Source organism: Bison bison, unplaced genomic scaffold (genome assembly GCF_000754665.1).
Source record: "Bison bison bison isolate TAMUID 2011002044 unplaced genomic scaffold, Bison_UMD1.0 scf7180017864343, whole genome shotgun sequence".
Taxonomy (NCBI): domain Eukaryota; kingdom Metazoa; phylum Chordata; class Mammalia; order Artiodactyla; family Bovidae; genus Bison; species Bison bison.
Window position 1 is genome coordinate 1,711,008 of NW_011494915.1, and position 23,905 is coordinate 1,734,912.

Genomic DNA, 23,905 nt, shown 5'->3' on the forward strand with positions numbered 1-23,905 from the left:
CAGAGGTTTTCAATTTAGCATGAAGAGTAAGGATGTGTGGCTTGAGGCAGTAGAACTATCATTCTGAACTTTTTGCAGCTGGTTGCATCAAAAACATTGCAACATTTATATTGCTGGCTTTCTTTGATTTTCTAGCCTTCCTTTTACTATCATCATGAACATGAAAAGCTGCAAACTGTCAATGTTGTGAATTTACCCATATATGTGGTAATTTCTAAAGGCTAATTCTGGTTGTTTAAATAAATTTGTTTGATATTTTAGGCATTAGGTATTTAAAAATAAGGACCTTATATCATTTTTCATTTCTCGTCTACCTTTACTCATCGTAAAGCTTTGACATCACTTTTATGTCACTCAGACTGCCTATATTGAATGATGATAAGCATAGAACATATAGTCTATAGCTATTTTCTGATAAATGAAGCTGAACTTTTCCAAACTATCACAACAATTCCACTAAATTGACCATTCTAGTTGTAGGGCATTGTATAAGAAAACATAAACAAAGCACCAATTGTTATTTTGCATTTCTCAAGGGATTGGTGAGTGAAGACATATGCCAAAAAGATACTGCACAATTCTTGCTGAATTATAAAAATAACCAGTTATCAAAATATTTTGCCATTTCAAACATACACACAAATAAAATTAGATTCAAGAGCACTCTGTGATCAGGGTTTACACATCTCATCCTCACATGAAAGTTGGGTTATGTTTTCTGAAATTAAATTAATTGTAATAAATCAGAAGGCATCAAAGTCTTCCCCAGAGACTGTGTGAGCATGGTAGCATCACAGTGTGTTTTTGTCTTATTTTATCAAACATTTATGAGACAGGCGTATAAAGCACTGACTGCCATAGGCTCTTCATCCAAGCTTCAGCTCAGCTCAGCTCAGCTGCTCAGTCGTGTCCAGCTCTTTGCTACCCCATGAGTCACAGCACGCCAGGCCTCCTGTCCATCACCAACTCCTGGACTTCACTCAAACTCATGTCCATCGAGTTGGTGATGCCATCCAGCCATCTCATCCTCTGTCGTCCCCTTCTCCTCCTGCCCTTGACCTTTCCTGGCATCAGGGTCTTTTCCAATGAGTCAGCTCTTCGCATCAGGTGGCCAAAGTATTGGAGCTTCAGCTTCAACATCAGTCCTTCCAATGAACACCCAGGACCTATCTCCTTTAGGATGGACTGGTTGGATCTCCTTGCAGTCCATGGGACTCTCAAGAGTCTTCTCCAACACCACAGTTCAAAAGCATCAATTCTTCGGGGCTCAGCTTCAGTCCTCCCCATATTTCCATGCTCTCAGTTGTACTTTGACCAACCACACATAACATCCTAATGAAATAAGAGAAACAATGTTTCCCATTCAATTCCCCAGGATTGGGCTTCTAAGGCAATAGGTAAAGTCATGTTTGAGACACTTCTCTCCAGCTTACTGTCAATTTGCAAAGATCTGAAGAGGCCTAAGAGGTTCCGGGTGTCCTGTTCTCTCTCCCTTGTTTGAAGTCTCCCTCAGTGCCAAGAACATCTCACTGGGAGTTTGAACTTGCCTTTAATCTAATCCATTTAGAAAATGACTCACAGTTTATTGAATAAAATCGAGAAAATTGATACCTTTTCATTAGGCTGACAAAGTCTTTTCTACTGCTGGCATCTGATATATGTTTTCTGTTTAAATTTTATTTATATCAATCTTCTCTAGTGGGAGCAAAATTAAAATGAAAGACCTTACGATCAGTGTGCAACTTTCCCATTACAGCTCAGATAGCAGGCACTGGTTTTGCAAAGGATCTTGATGCCAAGAATTTTCTGAGAGTAATTTAATATTTGAGATCGCTTATAACCTGGAACCAACCAAAGTGATAGTTTTGTATGTCAATAACTGTAAAAGTGATTACCTTACCTATGAAAAGGAAAAAATGGTACTTAACTAATATTATTTGATTCTATTAAATCTGTAGCCAGTCTAGAAAATAAACTATATTATATAATCTAATAATAACCTTTAAAGTTACCTTTTCAAATTGAGAAATAAAAATATCCCTCCAAGGAGCAGTTTCCTACATTGTAAGAACAGAGAGCTAGCATCCAAAAGTATACAGATGTATAAGTGTCTTGAAAGTTGCTTGTAAATATCATTTAAAAATCTGATTTCCCCTTTGATTTAAAATGCAGAACCATTGTGGAGTTCCTCTTTATACCCACATCAGTGTTAACCCCTTTCCCCATTTATTGCCATGAATGTAAACGGATTGAATTTACAATCCATAGGGACACAGAATTTCAGAAGGACAGCATAAGTGCTTGTTCTTTCAGAAATAGCAAGATTTTCCACACCAGGTTGGCTAAGCCTGAGCGATCCATGTGCAGTAGCCACATACTATCCACTGGAGACCTCCAGGAGATATCAGAGCACACTAAGGACTCCAATGTAGTGGTTTTGGTTTTGTTTGGGGCTTAGTGCCTTCACTATGCCATTCTCTCTTTATTCTGTGACAGCGCTCTCAGTCAGATTTCTTCAAGGAGGAATTATTCACAAATAAATTGAGACCTTATTATTGTATTAGGTCACTCTTTTGATAGTCAAGTTGGGCTATGAAAGTTGGCAGTTAACTAGGCTCGCTAGGTAAGCAACATGTTCCTGTAACTTGTTACCCCTCAAAAGACAAACAAAATCCACAATTCACTGAAATCATTAGCAATGCAAACAAGTATTGGTGTAGCTGTGCAGAGAAATGGGTACTTTCGGTGGGAAATACCAGTTAGTATCAAGTTTCTGAAGGACTCATTGATGATATAAATATCACAAGCACCAAAGTGAAATCACTTGGTCATGTCCACCTCTTTGAGACCCCATGGACTGTAGCCTGCCAGGCTCCTCTGTCCATCAGATTTTCCAGTCAAGAATACTGGAAATGAGTTGCCACTTCCTCTCCAGGGGATCTTCCTGACCTAGGGATCAAACTCGAGTCTCCTGCACTTCAGGCAGACTCTTTACCATCTTAGCCACCAGGGAAGCCAAAGCACCAAACATTTTTTTTTTAACCTTTTGACTCAGAAATTCTGCTCCTTGGATTTCATGCTAGAGAAATAAATACGTTGCAAAGATGTATGTGCAAGGTCATTCATATAAGCATCCTTTCTAATAGCAACCAACTCCCCCCCCCCAAAAAAAAGACGACTTTCCAATAATAGGGGATAGGTTAAATCAGTTATGCAGCCCTCCTATGGGATATTATGCAGGCAGTAAGATAATGATGCCTCTTACTTAATAATGGGCATGGGGAATGTTTGTGATTTAGTGTTTAGGTTTTAAAGAAGGGTACAGACAGTACATGTGGTATGATATGGTATGTGTTGGTAAATACATTTATTCAAGCAATTTAAATATATATATTGACCACCTACTATGTGCTAGCACTGTTCTAGCCATTTGGATATACAAAGTCCAAACCTTCATGGAGCTTACCATCAGGTGGGAGGAAAAGACAAGTATTAGGTCAATAACATATTCTATAAATTCGGGTAGTAGTATGTGCTATGAAGAAAAGCAAAGCAGAATATGAGGGGAAGTGGCGAGTATGAATTAGTTTAGATAAGTTATCAAAAAAAGGCCACTTAGAGAACAAAGAATTGGAATTAGGCCGGGTAATGTCAATTCTTGGAGAAGAAAATGGCAACCCACTCCAGTACTCTTGCCTGGAAACTCCCATGGACGGAGGAACCTGCTAGGCTGCAGTCCATGGGGTTGCTAAGAGTCAGACACAACTTAGTGACTTCACTTTCACCTTTCACTTTCATGCATTGGAGAAGGAAATGGCAACCTACTCCAGTGTTCTTGCCTGGAGAATCCCAGGGACGGGGGAGCCTGGTGAGCTGCCGTTTATATGGTCGCACAGAGTCAGACTCAGCTGAAGCGACTTACAGCAGCAGCAGTAATGTCAATTCTGGAGAAGGAATGGCAACCCACTCCAGTATTCTTGTCTGGAGAATTCCGTGGACAGAGGAGCCTGGTGGGCTGCTGTCCATGGGGTCGCACACAGTCAGACATGACTGAAGCGACTTAGCATGCATGCATGCATTGGAGAAGGAAATGGCAACCCACTCCAGTATTCTTGCCTGGAGAATCCCAGGGACAGAGGAGCCTGGTGGGCTGCCATCTATGGGGTCTCACAGAGTCGGACACAAATAAAGCGACTTAGCAACAGCAGCAACAAGGATGTCAATTCTGGGAAAACATAGCCCAGACAGGTGGGTAGCCAAATAAAAAAGAGAGAGCTTTACAGGTGTGCAGAAGAGCTAGAGGGGGAGAGAGATGGTAACAAAATGGGGGGAGATGGGTGGAGATAGGGATGGTGGAAAATGTGGGTTGGGAGATAGGAGGGGCCAAGTGATGTGGATCTTTGAAAGCCATTGTAAGGAGTTTAGGATTTATTCTCTGTAATGGGGACTGTTGGATTAAAGAGATGAATGATAGGAAATTATTTGCATTTTTAAAGATCATTTTGGATGCTATGTCATGAATACTCAGAGGGAAATTCTAGGAAAAACATACCCAAATGGAGCAATTTATCTCTGCCTAATGCAATTAGGTTTATGTTCCTTTTTCTAATTATCTGTATGCTTTGAATTCTAGAAAAGAATATTTATTACTTTTAAAATTAAGGAGGGGAAAATGTAAAGTTTTCTACGGTTGGAAAAAATAAGAACAACAAAATTTCACTTCCTATTTACTGTAAACTTCAGAGTTAGTCTTTAACATTTAACATTTGACAAATTTAACATTTGAGAATATGAGAAATGTACAGGATTTTTTGTCTAATAACTGATACTTTGTGTTCTTTCTTAACCATATATTTTAAATTATGTACTTACATAAATTCAATATATATATATGAATTAAACTCAAAAATAAAAGCATCAGTTTAAGGAAAGCAAGACTAGCATCCAGTGTTTGAATTATAAGTGGATGTGTGAATAGAGTTGTCATGTATTAAAAGCACAAAATAAACCAGAGACTCCAGTCCTGGTGTCCAGACCACAAAGAAGGATATTACTGCTGGCAGGAATTAGGAGTGCTCCCTTAAACTGGCAAAGGGTCTGAGAATTCTCTTACCAAGCAGACAGCCTTTTTTTTTCCCCCCTAAAGCAGTGGAGATGATACCCTGCATCCTGATAAGACAGCCCATGACAAGTACAATACTTTTTTGTGTTTTATCTTATAATTCAGGTAAAGTTAACCTTTTACCTCATAAGAAATGTATTTATTTGCTTCCGAATGAAGATACTTTGGTGATTACTTGGTGGTTAGATTACCTCCTCAGTGAGGACTTCTTTCCTGCCATCATGCTGACACTCTAAATCAGATCAGTTTAGTTTCCCTTAAAGCACATAGTATTTTTCTACATATCACAGTTTGTAAACACATGTTACCCCATCATTACATACAGTGTATATCTCCCACAAGAGATTGTGTGCCACTTTGGGGTAGAAACCATGTCTCTTTTATGTCCAGCACAATACTTAATGAATAGTTTTCAAATGAATAAAAGATAACTTTTTTCTTCAAATACGTTCAAGGAAAACTATTACTCAAGGAGACTGTACCACATTTATCTTGTGGCTTTAAGTATGGCCCATTTCATAATCCACATCCTCACCTCTACCCTCACCAGGATAAAACTGCCTCAGTTTGAAAAGCACTAGAATAGAATTAGTAGAAGAGAAGTAATGCTTATCAATTCTATCATCAGCTATTAATTCTGTATATGTCTCTGAAATATATTATAGGTCCTATAAAGTAGTACAGTCTAATCAGTACAGTAAAAAAGAAAATATATGTCTCACAAAACTGGGATAAACTTCCATTAAAAAAGGCACTCATTCTCTGTAAAGACAATTGCATGAATGCATACATAGCTGGCTAGAACACATGGATAAATAATAGTAATAATTTTCCCTGTGTTGAGCTTTAAGCTTATTAGGTATTATGCTAAGTATCTTATTTCATCTAAAATTCACAATTACAGTGGTGATTTTTATTAACTCCGTTTATAACTCAGGAACCTGAGACTTGAACCAAAGAACTTTCAGAAGCCATTCTACCAATAAGTGATGGAGTTAAGGTTCAAACCTGAGTCTCTCTATCACATACCCAAGAGTTTAGAGTCTTAACCATTCCCCAATCCCTCCAAACTGGATCCAGTTCTTAAATGTGAGCTTACAGGAAAGAGGGAGCTCAGAATATCAACAGACAATGGTATTCAGTGCCTTTAATTTTCTGTTTCCTTTGATAAAGACAATCACAAACAGGGAGTCACTGCAGGTCTTTTGAAGAAGAGCCTCGTAACAGCTGTTCCAACAACCTGTGCAAAAATGGAGGCTGGAGAGCTGTCCCATTCTTCTAATGGAGTCCCAGCCATTGCTTTAAATTGTGTGACAGGTTGCACAAAAATGAGCCTGGAAATTTGTCATGATTGATGTACTTATAACCTACTTCTGGGAACATGAATGCAATCATATGTTCAATCATTTAATTTATGCTCAAACTCTCATAGAAGCAAGCTGAGAGTTTAGCATAATATTGAAGAACAATGGTGTAGTTGCTAACTTTGTGAAGAACTGCCTTTTCTCTTTGGGAATGATTTTATTCTTTTGAGTACTAAAATGATGCTGATGATAATGATAGCTAATATTTATTAAACATTTGCTGAATGCTAGACAATACTAAGTGCTTGGGATGAATTTCTCATGTGAACCTCACAATCCTTTGAAATAGTCACTATTTTTTCTTTCTCTTTATTGTTTCATTGTTTTATTCATTCACTTATGAGTGAATGAACCTGTCTTAAGCTACTGTATGCCATTCAAAGATGAATGTAATATGATCTGTGCCCTCAAGGAATTCACTACTTAGTGAGTAGAGGGAGTATGCATGCATATGAACTGTTTGCTGTCACTGTTGAGTTACTAAGTCACGCCCTACTCTTTGCGACCCCATGGACTGTAGCCTGCCAGGCTCCTCTGTCTATGGGATTTCCCAGGCAAGAAAACTGGAATGGGTTGCCATTTCTTTCCCCAAGCGACCTTCCGAATCCAGGAATCAAACCCAGGTCTCCTGTTTGGCAGGCGAATTCTTTACCCTTGTGCCACCAGGGAAGCCCCTGGCACATGAGCTAATAAGTTAATAATTAGTGTCCAGTGTGGTTAGGATTACAATTAACACGGTTGAGATACTGGCAACTGTGTTTCCCCCACTTGTTCCTAACATCACTTTCCGCTCTACCATACTTCACGATTCTAGAGCAGGCATCCAAAAATCAAGACCTGTCGCTTCTCTGTCTGAATGCAGCGGTGCTTACCTGGCATTTCAGGTGCTTGCTTCTTCCTTCCTGCATCTTGCATATCACTGCCAAATTCATCTTCCCCCAGCCACCCCTATAAATAGGTCCTCCCTTTGCTTGGAAAATCAAGAATATTCAATGATTTACCTTTCCTTAAAAAATAAGTTAATGACAAAACAATTTTTTTTAAGCTCAGGCTCCTTGCTTTAAGAAACTTCTACAACCTTACTAAGAGTTTCTATTTTCCTACTACTCCCAATCGTGAGGCTGCTGTTCTAGTACATTATAATATTTACTACTGGAGGAACACTTTGTTCATTTATTTCTCTTTACCATAATTCATGCTAAAATGCTAATAGTGTTCATATTGAAAAACCCTGAGCTAAGCTGTGGGCTCTTAGGGTAGGGACAATGTCATGTTCATTATTTTATTACTCTCAGCAAATCAGGGAGCTTTGACTAGGCAAAGTACCCAATGAATATTTGCTGAACCACAACTCAAACATATCTACTGAAATGATTTTTAAAAAGGACAATTCTTAGACAGTATTTTTTAAAATATATATTAAACCCATTGATTATTATATCCCATTCTATTTTCATGGGGAAGTTCCTCACAGTGAACGACAACCCAAAAAATAAAAAAACGGGATTTCTGCTCCATTTACAATTGATCACCAAAAGATGGATTCACTCTCCTTTTATAGTCTCTCTTCTGCTTGATAGCAATAGGACATGGTATAACGGCAAAATCAAGACTCATGATTAAAGTGGCCTTAGTGATTTTAAGAATCTCTCAAGGAAAGATGAACATTCTTGAAAAAGTTGAAGATCAGATATTTTCCTGAACATGGCACTTTCATAGAATCTCAGAATCCCAGGGTTAAAAGGGACTTTTAAGGTTCTTTTTCATAATCACCACAGATAAGAGAGAGTTGGGTTTTGCAGCTGATATTTAATTCAGTTCTAAGAGAGAAAAGTTCTTAGAGCAGTTAGGCATCTACCTCATATGTTTCTTATGGATTCACAAAGTGTTCACTAGTGGGAATTTCTCTTAAAATGCTATGACAAATGAAGCAACATGTAGCTGAGACTAGGGAAAAACAAGTGTGATCAACTGTTCCTTCCCAAATTATTTTTTAAGTTAATTTTGCAAAAAAAACTGAATGTTTTTGTTTTCTGCAAGTGTTCAGGTTGATACAGAATTTATTTTCAATAATAATAGAGCAGAAAGAATTCATTCATCCATTCATAAGTCAATACATGCTTTTCTTAGAGAACTATGATTTTTAAACTCACAAGTAAAATAAGCTAGCACTATCATGGTGCAAATCATGGGTTTTTGTGGTCAAGCAGGCCTGAATTCTTGTGTAAATTTCTGAACTTCTCTACCTGTGTAAACTCGGGAAAGTTACTTAACCTTTCTGGGCTTTATTTTTTTTAATCTAAAAAAACAAACAGTCTCATGATATCTACTTCATAAGATTGCTTTGAAGACTGAAATAATACATTTAAAAGTATCTAACAGAGAGACACACAAGAAGTATTCAGAAATGTCAGTTATCACTTGTATTATTGAACTGACCATTATAATGCAAGGTATCTTAGAATTATTTATATTTACAGTTTTATTATTATACTCATCTCTGTAATAAAAATTATTAAAAACAACTATCTAGCATTAATATTAGCTCATTTTATTAAATCCAATTGTTCATTCCTTGTCCAATATTCAGAAGGTTTTCAGTAGCTTCCAAATTGGGAGAAGAGAAGGCAATTTTTAAATCCTTTCTTTGTGAATTTTTTAAAAGATATTTCAGGAAATGTGAGTTCAGAAAAAAAGGTGGGGGGACGAGAAACTATATTTTGACCTAGGCCATAAAATAATAGGTATTAAAATGACTGTGTAATGCACAAAGCAGAAACAACACAGGTCTAATAGCATCTTAAGAAAAGCGATCCTGGAAAAATGACCTAGATTGTAAAAAGCCGGAGGGAATACCAAGTCATCAAACTCCATGTAGAAGAAGCGACTGTAATACGAATTTTTCAAGACCATCGGCAGATCTGGGACATTTTTATTCTTAAAAAAGCTTTTTCTCTTTCCCTCCATGCTGGTGGGTCTTTATAAACTTGAATTAAAAGTGATACTCAGGATTTGAGGTGCATTCCTTTTCCTACAGCCTACGTGTTCATTCGGGAGATATTAATGCTTGAGAGAAAGGGGAGAAGCTGCTTTGTTAGCTTGCAACAAAGTAGGTCAGCTGTGAGAGGGCAAAGAGCAGTCTGAAGAAGACAGAATGGGGTCCTTCAGAAAGAGGCAAAGATACTAACGGCTGACCTTACCAGCAGTTGTTCATTATCTGTGAGCCTCTGTGAATGGAGGGGGACAAATGCTAAATCTAAGACCTTTGGGAAAGGCAGTTTCCCCTCCGAGCAAAGATCATAGGGTCTCTGTTCTTGATGGTTGAGATGCAGGGCACAATACTGAAATATTAGGTGGGCTTTAAGGGGACAAGCGTGGCAAGTGTCATTGGCTTGTGTGTGACCGAACTCTAGCCAGAAAGGAGCCTCAACCTGGAAGCTCTCAAGAAGCACTGCCAAACACTGACTTGTATCTTACGTTCCTGAAAGCTTTGCCATGTGGTTTTATTCCCCTTAACACTACATATGCTTTTCTTGCTTCCAAAATATATGCTTCTCTATTTAGTATTGTCAACCTATTTGTTCATACAAATAAGGCCTCTTAATTCATAACAAGATTCTTCTTCTACTCCATATCCTGATGCTGAATCCTACTATTAAAAAGAAAATTATTCAAAGTGTTCATAGTCGTTTTGGACACTCTAGAATAGTGATCCCCACCATTTTGGTACCTGGGACTGATTTAGTGGAAGACAGTTTTTCCACAGACTGGGTGTGGGGGAATCTCTCAGGATGATTCAAGAGCATTACATTTGCTGTGCCCTTTGTGTTAGTCGCTCAGTCGTGTCTGACTCTTTGCCACCCTATGGACTGTAGCCCGCCAGGCTCCTCTGTCCATGGAATTCTCTGGGTAAGAATATTGGAGTGGGTTGCCATTCCCTTCTCCAGGGGATGTTCCCAACCAAGGGATTGAACCTGATTCTCCTGCATTGCAGACAGGTACTTTACCATCTGAGCCACCTGGGAAGCCCTTTGTGAACTTTATTTCCAATGTAACGCCACTGCTTATCTGAAGGTGAAGCAGGTCCATAGTCCAGAGGCTGGAGACTCTTGCTGTAGAGGATTTGTGTTTCCTGTTTTTAGTCCAAGTTTTTCAAAAATATCACATTGTTTTGCATATGGATAGAACAATACGCAAGATTTTACTTCCTCTGCTTGCTCTATCCAATAGAGTTGTGTTTTCTGTGATTTGGTCTAGTCTACATGTAAAGTGAAGTTGCTCAGTTGTGTCTGACTCTTTGCAACCCCATGGACTGTAGCATACCAGGCTCCTCTGTCCATGGGATTTTCTAGGCAATAGTACTAGAGTGGATTGCCATTTCCTTCTCCAGGGGATCTTCCCAACCCAGGGATTGAACCCGGGTCTCCTGCATTGTAGACAGACACTTTACTATCTGAGCCACCAGGGAAGTCCGTCTACATGTAAGGTGTATATCAAATGTAGGCAAAGTTACCCTTGGGAAAAAAAATCTTTAAATTGACCATAAAATAGAGAAGATATGATTTTGCATATATAATCCTGCAGAATAATTGTTTTTCAAAGGGAAGTTTGAGGAAGACTGAATTCTAAAGGAGAGGAAGTGTGAAATAAGAAAAATGTGGAAGAGGGAAACTTAAATGCAGATAAATGTCTGGATGTTTAAGCCATTCTGCTTCTGAGGTAGCAGTCTGATCCCTCTCATATACGCTGGATGGATAGAGAATTTTAATATGCTCCTGCTTCCCTATACCATGAACTCCATTTCATTTTAACATTAATGCCCTGTGATATCAAGAGATGTCCTGTGGGTTCTTTGTTGTTTTGAGACAAAACATCATGGTAGAGACAACGTGGGAATGTGAGGGATTGAAAAGTGACTCTATTTTTTTTTTTTTTATAAAGACCTAGAGTTCCAGTTCAGTGTAAAGACAGCCATTTGGAAAGTATCACAAAAGAAACACTCACAGATATGTTAAGGATTTTTCATGAAAAAGCCAGGTGAATTTGATAAAAAAATAAAAATAAAAAAGCCAATGCCCTGAGGATCCTCAGAAACAACCAATGCTTATGCAGAAATCATTTTCACTCAAGATATTAAAGCTCTGGGGCTGCTTAATTTGTACTGAGTGAATCCAGTCTTTAGTTTTATAAAATCTCATTATCCAAAAAAGTGTGCTATAAATCCAGCCACTAAATTCGTCGCCAGCTTCCTAATGTGGTCATCCTTGGTGTCACCCTAAAAAGTAGAGCTGTTTTATCAGAGGCTCAGGTTTTAAATTTCCACTCATATCTCCTCAAACACATTGAAAGGAAACACAGTGAAAGCTCACATCGAATATACTTTTGACTGTAAACAAATAGTTTCCTTTATTATCACTGTTGGTTTTAATTTCTCAGGCTTTCTTTTGTACTTTCCATCAATTTTTTTTTTCTTTTTTCAGTAGGCCTTTGAAATTCTCAAAGACCCTAGGCTGGGAGATAAACCCTAATGCTGGGGGTGAATAAACTGGCCTTTCTGAAAAAGAACAGCTCAGTCAGTCATTCTAAAGAACATTTAGTCCTTTTGTCCCTCACACTGAAAAGAAAGTACCAAATCCTTGATCTACAAAACTAACACAGAAGTTTCTCTAAAAAGTGAATGTCGCCATTCTTCGTATTTTCATCATACAAGGAGATTCTGGACAAAATGTAGCTTGATGAAACCAGACAGCATCATTATATTTGCATTTTAAGATGTTTTAAGTTAAAATCTTACTCTTCTTAATAGTGTTCTTACCCAATCATGAAAGGTTCAAAAGGACCTAATGCATCTCATAGAACATTAACATCTATAGAAGGACACAGTCTCACGCCCAGATTGGATGAATTGCAAACAAACTTGTTTCCTGTCTTTGCACAGCCTCCATTGTGATCGGGAAATGGTGGTGTGAGATGGAGCCTTGTCTAGAAGGAGAAGAGTGTAAGACACTCCCTGATAATTCTGGATGGATGTGTGCTACAGGCAATAAAATCAAGACCACAAGAGTAAGTTGTTTTCTTTTTTTGGAAATGTCTCATGCATGTTACAGACTGTACTGTTTGCCTTTGTGTTGTATAAAGAACACCCAGAGAAGCTTCGAACAAGAGAGAAAGAAGCCTTTTCCCCAGCAGAAACTATTTTTGACGGTTCAGATCAGTGTCCATCCATCAAAGAGAAGTTAGAGATTGAACTTGACTTCTCCATCCTGAGCAGTTTAGTGTTTCTGTTATGGACTCATAAACAAAGCTAGGCTGCCATCGCCAAAGGGAAGAGGGGCAGTGAGGCGGGTATTTGGATAATGCATTGGACATCTTTGGTGCTCAGAATAGATAATAAAATAAGGATCTTGCCTAATTCATCCAGATGGTTTTCTAAAAAGTTCTGCATTTAAGTACTGCCATTTTCTAAAGGTTGTTTAAAGGAATTTTTGATGCTCTTTTAGGGAAATGAAAGGTTTCTCTGATGTGAATAATTGTTCTTTGCTTTGTGTGGTTGAAGCAGGAATTGGCTTCAAAATATGTAATGATGTGTATCAGGCTACCCAGCCCATCAGAACTGGTGTCATGAGGCTGGAACAGGTTAGAGAGGCCAGTCTAGGCCAGTTGTTGACTCTGTAGTTACTGGTTGATAAGAAAGTTTGAAAGTTCTAATGGGGGTACCGAGGGGGGTTCTTTAGGGTATGCAAGACGGTAACTATTCACTATACAAAAGTCTATTTGTATTTTAAGTCAGTATGGTAATACATACATGAACCATGAGAATATCAGCCCTGCTATCTGTGTATATGTTGCAAGTATTGGGTAGTTTTTAAAGCAAGCTCCACTAGTTAAAATTCCAATGTGTTGAACTTGTAAGTTTCCAAAAGAATGATCTGAATTTCAAAGGGCATATCTGATTCCAGCCCCTAAATCATGAGTCTTAACCAGGTCTTTCTTCTCAGAATTTTCCTTTCAAAAAATAAAATTGGTTCTTGGATTTTTATGATGCAGAAAACATAACACTTTATGAAACTTTTTATAAGTGAAGACTCTGTTTTTCTAGTTTAGTTGCCTATACTGACCACATTAGCTAGTAAATGGCTCTACCTCCCTGGCTTGCAGCCAGAAGGCTTGTCGAAACCATCCTATCTTGTTAACCTACAAATTGAAAGTGCCAAGAAGTCAATCTGGAATATTGTATTTCATTCCAATGAAACATCTACAGAAGAGAGTGTTTAAAACTGAACCTAGTTTGTGCTACTTACTCCAGAAGTCATCTTAATTAGCTGGTCTGGAGTATGGATTTTTGGTTTCCCTTTGGTTACATTTTTCATGAAGATGATTTTACCAGATAATTTGAAGATACCCTTGCAAGTTAGTTTTAAGCTACTCTGGATTTTAGCCAGTATGGTTGGAAATCAGTAGCCGTTGTTTTGAACATGTTGTTGACATACTCTCTGCCAAATCTCCATTCCCTATTCCAGTGATAACCAATCACCCTATATTGATGGTAATCCTTGTTCTCATAGTACCTTCAGACTTAAAACTCCTTAAAGAACAATAACACAAGTCAAAATATTTCAGAATTTAGATATGTAAAATTCCAAGAGTACCAATGAGAAGACTCTTTGGCTGACAGAAAATAAAACAAAACAGAGAAATCATTAGTGCTGCTTATTTGTGACCCATGTCACTTTCTTTTATTTGGCTTTCATGGAGTATATTTTAAAACCATCATGCTTGCAGTAATACATCCTAGACATTCTTCTGAATCACCAAAGTATGGTGTGGAATCTGATAATGGTAATAGAGTCAAGTACACACTGTGTTCGCTATGCCACCAGGTGGGTTGAACGCAATCCAAATAGTTGAACAGTATAAGAGAAATAAATCACCCTTACAGGCAGTTTAAAAGCAGAAGATGCACCTGTTTCTGGTGTGTGTATCTATTTCAGGCAAGGAAATAAGAGAGTCCTCTATAGCCATGTGTGTGGCACGTCAGCCAACTAAGAATTCTCAAGTCTCTCTTTAGAGAAGGAAAAAGAAGGCAATAGAAAAAGCTGAATGTTTCAGACCTTACGAAAACCCAAACACTGCAATTGACATATTTTCTTCCCCCTTCTTTACAAAGAAATTCATGATGAAATAAACACTTTTAAACACAAAAGCCACAAGTTAAGTCCAAATGATATACACAGGCACTCCATCCCATATAAATGGATAACACCAGTCCTTAGATCATATGCTCTAAAAAATAGGTTTTATATGAATTTTTCTAGTATGCCTTGTGTGTTTTTCCCCATCAGAGTATAAATATGCCTACACACTTCAAATGTTGACTCTAGCAACTTAACTTTTAAAAGTTTAAGTCACAGATGTATTTTAATTAGGAATCATATGTTTTCATTGTTCTTTAAGAAGTAATCTTTAGGGTAAAAAAGACATTATTAAAGTGAAAAGAAGAATAAAAAAATCACCTCTTTTTGTTTTATGGGTAAGATTGGTTCAAAGAGTTCTTTAAGAAAAAAACAAAAGCAGAAAACTGAAGAAACATACTCAGATTGCTAATGGCAACTGTGAATTTCCTGCAAACTTATTTTTTAAAAGGAGCTTCAGTGTAAAGAAATTTGCAGGAAAGATTCCTGGGACTTCAGTCTTTCTCCCTACACTTTTTTTTTCCATATAAACTCCCTATTATGTGAGTTACTTCCCAACTAATCATACTAAGCCAAAATTCTCAGCATTTTTTGAAATGTCGATAAACAAAAGATGGTTTAAAGTGTGCTCTAATTTAAATTTTTAGGATGCTCATTTTTCAAGGAAGGTGGAGAGTAGAAATTCAGTGTTTCATTTAACCCACCAGACACCACAGAATATAGACTAGCCAGGGTAACAGGCCACAGTCTGAAGGAAAATCTTGGGGAAATTGGATCTGGGTGACAATAAAACTCAGAAGGAAGGAGAGAAGGTAAGTGGAATCAAGCAGAGGCTTTCCTTTCAGGAGACTTGGCAGAATAAATCATAGGGAAAGAGGAAACTTCCTGAATGCCACACCATGGAGAGAAAGTAATCACACTTGAGAGGTGCTCCAAAAACATGGCATGGGCACAGTAAAATAGATGCCTTCTGAGAAGAAGCTTGGTGCATCTGGGTGAAGTTTCTTGGCTAAACTTTAACACTGTTCCTGCTTGATCATAGCTTCAGTTGTTTTATCAAATTGCTTTGTTAGGAATTTGGAGCTAGACTAAACTACCTAAATATTGACTAGAGATTTTCTTTCTATGATTTTAGATATCCATTAGTTTATCCCTTTTCTTTAAACTGATATATGAAAAACGTAATTTGGCTAAATTTTACCCCTGTTCCTACTTGATCATGGCTTCAATTTTTATTATTACATTGCTTTGTAGGTAGTTTGTAGCAAGACTAACCTGCCCAAATATTGACTAGAGATTTTTTTCCTATGGTTGTGGCTACCCATTGGTTTATCTCTTTTCTTTAAACTGATGGAGGAGAAGCATAAGTGTGAAAGGTGAAGAGGCTATCATCCATGTTTTCAGGAATGAATCTACTCCCTTGTGTATTCAGGAAGAATGACTTAATTCAGAAAGCTAGACTTCCCCTTTTGAGGAAATAAGTTGTCTGACAATGCTGTAATAATTTATGTGTAGAAAGTGAACAATGATTGTTTGGGGACAGGAGGAGGAAGGGAATAAAATGAGGACAAATCCAAAATCACTTGGGAAGGAAAATTAGTAGATTAAAATACCAGAACGTAATCTGGTTTTATATCTGGGGAAATATCAAGCAGTTTTTTGGATTTCCTTCATCCAAGTATGTTAATGTCTTTCACATTAGTGAGGAGATCAACAGTTAGTGTACACTGTAAAGTCTCATTCCCTAAGAGTAAATTACAGACCTCAGATTGCAACCTAACCCCTCAGATTACACACCTAACCACAATAGCCATCTTTTCAGATGTGGTATGCCCTGTGACTCACCCAATGCAATTCACCAGAGTCATTTGTCCACAGCCTCCTGGCCTTATCCTCCTAATGGCTTTGCATATCTCCACCCATTCTAATCACCCCAATGTTTTTTTTTTTTAATATTACTGAGGAGTAAAATACCAGCTTTGACATATTCCAGCTTCTTCACTCAAAATTCCACCAGGCGTGAAAGGTTCTGAGAGTCTTGACAGTCTTGATCTCTAGTCCATTCGTTTTGCAAGAAATGTCTGAGAGAGAGAGAGAAATGATGGGGAAAGAGGGGAGGCTGGAGTGGGAGTGGTATTCAGAGATCGCAGGAAGGAAGAGTAAGCTATCTTCTTAAAGAATAAAATATGCTATCAAAATTGCCACAAATGATCCAAGTGTGCTCGTTCATTTCTTTAACTAATAAATAGTATTAAACCTCTATTATCTAAAGTTAAAGTCTTGGGAATGTGATAATGGTCATGACATGGCCCCTGGTCTTCCATGAAGAATAGAGCCGAAAGTCGGGTGGGATGGGGAGAGAGGGAGGGTCATTACAGATTTTTTTTTAAAAGGCAATTCCAGATCAGTTTCAGAAACATCTCTTTCTCCTTCCTTTTGATGGAAAGGAAGACAGTGAAAACAAATGTCATAAACACCACTGGACTATAAGAAACCAAAGTTTTAAAGTATCTGTTATTTGTATGGAAAGAGTAAAAAAATAAATGTGTGAAGTTTTCTTATACATTCTGCCCCTGACCCAACCAACTTTTGAATGCAAGCATGTATTATCATTCCTACCTAACCCTGAAAGCTTTAAGTGGACTTCACTCCTGGACTCAGAATACTCAGTTTCTAAAGCTATAAAGAATTAAGAGATGATGAAGAAAACTGTTTTAAGTCCTAGAACTCTAAAATAGAACCTTCAACTTTATTAGAACCAGCATCATGCTCTAAACCGGTGATTCTTCATGCATGCATCCTTCGGAATATGAGTCTTTGGGACCATTATTTGAATGGATTGAATGACATCAGTGGTTATAGAAGTATACCATTGATTGCCCTTGAAAACGATATCATTGTTTGAGTGGAACAGTTTCTCACCTTGCAAAGGTCTCTTAAATTCCTCAACAAATGTGATCCAACCTTGGCAATGACTTCACCTTATGCCACCCCTCTGCATCTTACGAGTGACCAACATGACGAGGCTAATGAATTTCCTTCTCATGAAATTCTCATCAGACAGACATAGGAATAACTACATAATTTACAGAAAGAGTTCAGTGCAAAATGAAAACACAAAACCCCTTTTTAAAAATTACTAAGAATTTCAAGATGGTAGTTGTAGGTCATTAAACCAAGTGTGAAATCCTTTTCGGCACGGGGCTCCCCACAGTTACGTAGGTTGCATGCCTATGACCGCAGTCTTGCTTAACCATTGCTCCAAGAGTCTGTGTCCTCACTTGTGGCAAAAAGTAATGAATTGATTAAATATGATGGCCTGTGCATGTGCTTTGATCATCATTTGAAAACTGCTGCTCTAGACTTGAACATTTTTTATTTCAGTGCACTTGAAAGAAGCAACATCCTAAAAATTCCTGGTGTCCTTAATTTTCCTCCTAATCATCTTTCTTTGTGCCTTCTTTTCCTTCTTTTCTTCCTGAATTTTCTTTCTTTCTCTCTTTGCTTTCAGATTCACCCAAGAACCTAACGGAAGCATCTGTTATAGTAATAAAGGAAAACCAACTCTGCGAAAATACGTTTTAAAAAGTTAGAACATCTTATACATTAGAAGCCAAATGGATTTCTTATTTGCACTTTGACTGATTACCAGATAAGCACAGTGATTTTACTGTGTATCACAGAGTATCCTAGAGTGAGAAGACCCGAAGTTTTGGCGGTACCATGGAAAGTGGGTTAAGGAAAAAAAATGGGTTTTCTCAATGCAAATTTTTTGGGATTACGAAGAACGATCAACTATCTTCTCATTTGGATCTATAGTTACTTTGTACCACTTGAAATACATGTATATACATAATATTTTGAAATATTATATATTCTCTTCAAGAATTGAACTATACCACAGTTTGAGACGGCTGGTGTACCTCTTTGAGTTTTGGATGTTTTGTTTTGTTTTCTTGTCATTTCTTTTGCTATTGGCAAGGAAAACATGTGCCCTTTGGAGAGGTGGGCATGGCACTGACACTGGAAGGCCAGCTACAGGTGGACTCCTGGAATCTGAGGCATCAAAACAACACTGAGTCAAGAGCTTCCTTCTGTTTCTACCAGATGGCCCGAGGAAGCTCATCATCCTGATTTATTGTTTTCTATCCTGTGCAATATTAGCATGCAAGCTTGGCTTACACAACCATACTTTATATTCAATTGATATAACCGTTCTAACCTCTTCCAGGAAAATATTTTTAGAACTACTAGCTTTTCCACAGATAAGCAAAATGAGGATTCTTGAGGGAGCCACTCCACCATGCTGTTAAGACTCTGGCAGAGTGATGGTCAAATATGGATCCCTGTATTAAGTTCTGTAAATACAGTGTCTTAAGGCTTTGTATAGCTATCTTAAACTGCAGAAATGTCCTCTGATTAAATCCAAAGTCTGACATAATTAATAACATAGTGCTGTAGCATTGAGTCTTATCATGGCACCTCTTTCTACATTTGATTTGATTTTTCCAAGAGTATTCAGAGATCTCTTCTGATGAGATGGAAAGACTGTTAAAGCAGTTAGGTTTCAGAATGATCTGTGTGACCAAATGTTGGACAGCCCTATTAAATTGCTAAATAACTTCTTTCTAAATCACTGTGTCCTCTTCATTTGCCGTTTATTTTTCCTCGATCAGCATTAGCCAAATCCAGAGAACATTCATGTAGCGACACATAGTCCACAAGAATTATTTGCACAAGGTCATTGCTGCTATCATAACCAATATTTCCAACTCTAATATTTGAAAACTAGAAATTCATTACTAGAAGTTCAGTGTTCTCAGCCAGCAAGATGAAATGTCAAATCCTATTATTGGGCTTCCATAGTGGTCACCTGGATGATACATACAGGGCTCAGCCCCCCAAAGATCAATTTGTGTCCATCTTCTTTTTTTAGAGTTACTTAGCTGACACTTTTAAGAAAGACTATCTACTTAAATTCTTGTTTAAATAGATATTATGTTAGCACTCTGGTAGAGCATAATATTACTGTACATTCCTGTTACTTATCATATCACATTGCAAGTGTGTTTTTTCCCTCCAAAATCTTTTCTCCAGAATATGTGTTATTAGGGCCTGTTACTAGATCAGCGGCACAGTGAGTCTCTTAGAGTGGATTTTTCAGTTAACCTTTGGGTAAAATCCAGAGGCTTCTTCATCTTTTCTAATATACCTTGAAATCTGATTGAATATATAAATACTCTAGGTGGATTTGTTCTGCATTTTGAATGTCTATAGAAGCATCCAAAATTGCAAAATCTGAGCTTCCTAAACACTTTAACAAATATTTTCTAGGAGGTAGCATAAAATTCATACCAACAATTCAGAATTGCTTGAATTTTGTGATCCATATCCATGTACCATGTAATACATTACAAATTGATTTCATCTATAAATTTCAGAGGTGAAAACTGAAGTCATAAATCCCAAGATTTATCTAGAACAGTACATCCCAAAATGTGGAGCAATAGATTTCTGTAATCAAATATATTAGGGAAATTTTTTCCAACAAAATAAAGTAGAAGTAGTTGAACGGATTCTCAGAGCCTTTAATACATCAAAAGATACTGTGTGTCCTCAAGAAAGACTAAAACAGGGGGAGTAAAGTAAAAGGCTTCCAGAATCCAAACATGTTGAGTGGTCCTTGACTAATGGAGCACTCGTTTGCTGACTAATAGAAGCTGCAAGAAATTATTTTTGTGTGCGGATAGATATACTGTATTGTCACGTCCTCAGTTTTTCTAGAGAACCAGAAGTCTGGATTTTTACATACAATCTTCTAACATTCTTAAATAAGATGAACCAAAATGAGACTATTTCCATTAAAAAACTCTGCAAGCCTTATTGGAGAAGGAAATGGCAACCCACTCCAGTATTCTTGCCTGGAGAATCCCAGAGATGGCGGAGCCTGGTGGGCTGCCGTCTATGCGGTCGCACAGAGTCGGACACGACTGAAGCGACTTAGCAGCAGTAGCAGCAGCAGCAAGCCTTATTACTGCTCAAAATATCTGACCATGTGGCCTTTTCTATAAGATTAGTATTTTCTGGAATATCCTTTGAAGAGTGTTTGTCCTGAATAAAAAATCCAATGAGAAGCAAATTTTTTGTTTTCTATGGCCTCACACATGTGGACCGTACTCATGATTCTCAGCATGTGGGGTTCACAGCTTTTTCCGTTCTGTAACTAGAGCCTGTAAGTCAATGAAAGATCCAGTCTAGAGGTCCATGTCTGTTGTTAGTTCATCTGTTGTTCATTTAATGCGGTAAATTCCCTGGGAAAGAGTTGGAAGAAAAGAGAAGGGGGGGAGGGGGAAAGAAAAGACCACATCAGAATCAAGCAATCATCCAAGAAAACAGTGAAAATATTTGTAAATGTCATCAAATTCAGTTTCCATTTATCTAAGTCCCTTACCAAAATGTGTGAACCATCAACTTGTGTTTAAATTTAACTTGCAGCAGTTTGGGGAATTTTCAGTAACTACCATCTGCCTATTGAATCTGAATGTATATGGTTTTAAAAAGTATATCACGTATTTCTGGTTAATAAAGAGCTCAGTGTGGTGTGACTAATACTGATATTGAGCTTTTGAATCAAGAATGATGAATAATATTACAACATAATTAGAGCAAATGCCAAGGGTTTCTTCCAAATCCTTTCTCATGGTAAAAGGGAAATATGACTCAGTTCATAAGACAAAGATTTTCAAGGAAGGTAAAGCTTATTTGCTGACTTTTTTGTGTGTGTAATTGCATTTACCATAAATGGACTTGGCAAGCACACTGAGATGTTTAACTACTTCTTTTCCCATTATAGAACAATGAAGAATGTTTTCACCAACACACAGTTCATATCTTTTTCTGATCAAATCCAATGTAAGTTTCACCAAGCAATATAGTGATTTTATAGTGCAGTATATTGTGCCACCTCGCATTGTCACTGCTAAAATAAGTTATGAAGGGTATAAAAACTGTTTATATGAGACAATTCACACATTCCTCACCTGCATGGGATATGCACTCCTCCTTAGAAGGTCAAATATCGTGTCATGAATGAGTTTCTGTTTTAATTAAGCTTGACAGTCCCATTTCAAAATCTATTTGGTTTTGCTTGACAAAGTGTATCATGTCTCTTTTCACTATCTATCTGCCTTCCAAATAAAAGATTTAGTGTCTAGCAAATTCTAGGGCTCAAGTCACTTCCACCTAGTTTATAAACATAAGAAAGCAACGTAAAAGGCTTTCTATGGAATGTAGAGAATCGGAGCTCATGCAGCAGTGATAGAATATGATTTTGTAGTGCCCGTGGACATTATACAAAAGTGATAAAATCATATTCACACTTCAAAGTAAATTTAAGAAGAAGCTACTAATTGCACCAACACACACAAATCTCCTGCTAATAAAGATTTTAAGATTTTAGGTTGGATAGTTCAGGATATTTTTTCCTTATAAAAGATCTCAGGAGCCTCACAGTAGAAGTTACATTATGCTGACATCTTTGGTCAACAGTGGCTCTCATTTATTTATTTCCTTAGGTAGTTTGTTTCATTTTCAAAAAGAAAATGTTCAGCTTTCATATATTGATTTTGGTAGCTAGCTACATTATTTAAAAAAATAATAATAACCAAACATGAAAGCCAGGACCCCAAACACAACTGACTATATTTAAAGCCCAGCTCTACTTCCCACCTCCTTAGAGAGACTCTAACCCTGGATTAGACTCCACTCATGCCATGAGGAAAAACCTGAGGCCAGACTTTCCTTATGACAATGGTTCTCAACAACATGGATATGTGGCCATTGTTTACAGAGGGGTTAGAAGTGGCTTATTAATATGATCTGTAAATACATTTTTAATTAATTATTATTGCAATATAGTTTATTAATAATATTGTTAGTTTCTGCTGTACAGCAAAGAGAATCATCTGCTGCGCGTGCACACACACACACACACACACTCACTCATATCTCCACTCTTTTTTAGATTCTTTTCCCATATAGGTCACTACAGAGTGTTGAATAGAGTTCTCTGTGTTATACAGTAGATCCTTATGGCTTATCTATTTTGTATATAGTAGTGTGAATACGTCAGTTCCAATCTCCCAATTTATCTATCCCTACCCCTCCTTTCCTACTTGGTAACCATAAGTTTGTTTTCTACATCTGTGAGTCAATTACTGTTTTATAAATAAGAAAAGTATAATTATTTCACAAGTAGTTCCCAACCAGGGCCTATAAGATATGTATGCCAACAGGAGCTAGGCAAGTAACACTTGTTAGCTAACCAAAGTCACATGTCACTGCCAAAGCACACATGATTAGGGTTGCGATGTAGCTGGCAGGTTCCGGCAGGCAGCATTTGGTCCCAGCCTGTTACTCCCGCTTAGCATTGGTGCGCTAATATGGCCCAGTTCTTCTGTTTTGGGGGTGTTTTATAAGAAAATCCAGAAATTCCAAGGTTTATATGAAATCTCCAAATTGTGCATATTTATAACTTAATGAACTTTTATTAAAAGATATGACCGAAGATTCTATTTTGTCTATGAGACATTGGTTTGCAAATCTGGCCTACAATGGCATTCTTCTCAGGATCTGCATTCTTGTGTACTTCCTCTGGTGGTGGAAAAAAATGCAGTGGCGTTAGAGCTTGTCTGCAGTCCATTGCATGGAACCTGCAACCTCTCCTGCTTTTGCCACTGGGAACCCTATGTGCACAGCAATGGATATCAGTTATACTCGAATAGGGGCATGCCAGGGTTGCAAAAAGAGGTCAGCCCCTGTGCCAGAATAGAGTAAATGGATTAAACCTCCATAGATTCCACCATTGGGGTCACCAAACCACTGTGGGAGCCAATTTTAGGGGCTAGAAAGAAGCAGTGTCAGGTCAGAATCTCCCACAAGCAGCTGCTAAAACACCTGAGAGGCTTGAACATTTAGTTTAAGGGAAAAATGCTAGGTACTACCTGCCCAATGGAAACGGCCTCCTTCCTCTGCTTTTTCATCCTGCACACACCCTCCCACACTCACATGTGTGAATTCTTAAGTTCTTTGTCCCGTGATCTGGATCCTCCTCTAGAAGGCCAGATGGAGAAGTTCTCAAGGCCTCTCACCCCATCACCCCTTTCATTCAGCTCACCACTGTCATATTTCCTCTTCTCCCTTTTACATTCCAGACTTAAAAAGCACTG

General features: G+C 37.8%; 1 protein-coding gene across 1 annotated transcript in view; it reads left to right on the top strand.

Annotated features, from left to right (window-relative positions):
* The window catches only part of FAM19A1 (family with sequence similarity 19 (chemokine (C-C motif)-like), member A1), a 507,576-nt gene extending 488,265 nt beyond the window's left edge, over window positions 1–19,311 (top strand). Inside the window, exons 4-5 of the mRNA XM_010854551.1 lie at window positions 12,425–12,549; window positions 18,190–19,311. Of these exons, the coding sequence (XP_010852853.1) occupies window positions 12,425–12,549; window positions 18,190–18,207 (143 nt within the window). The 3' untranslated portion in view covers window positions 18,208–19,311. The remainder of the gene's footprint in view (window positions 1–12,424; window positions 12,550–18,189) is intronic.
* The last annotated feature ends 4,594 nt before the right edge of the window (window positions 19,312–23,905 follow it).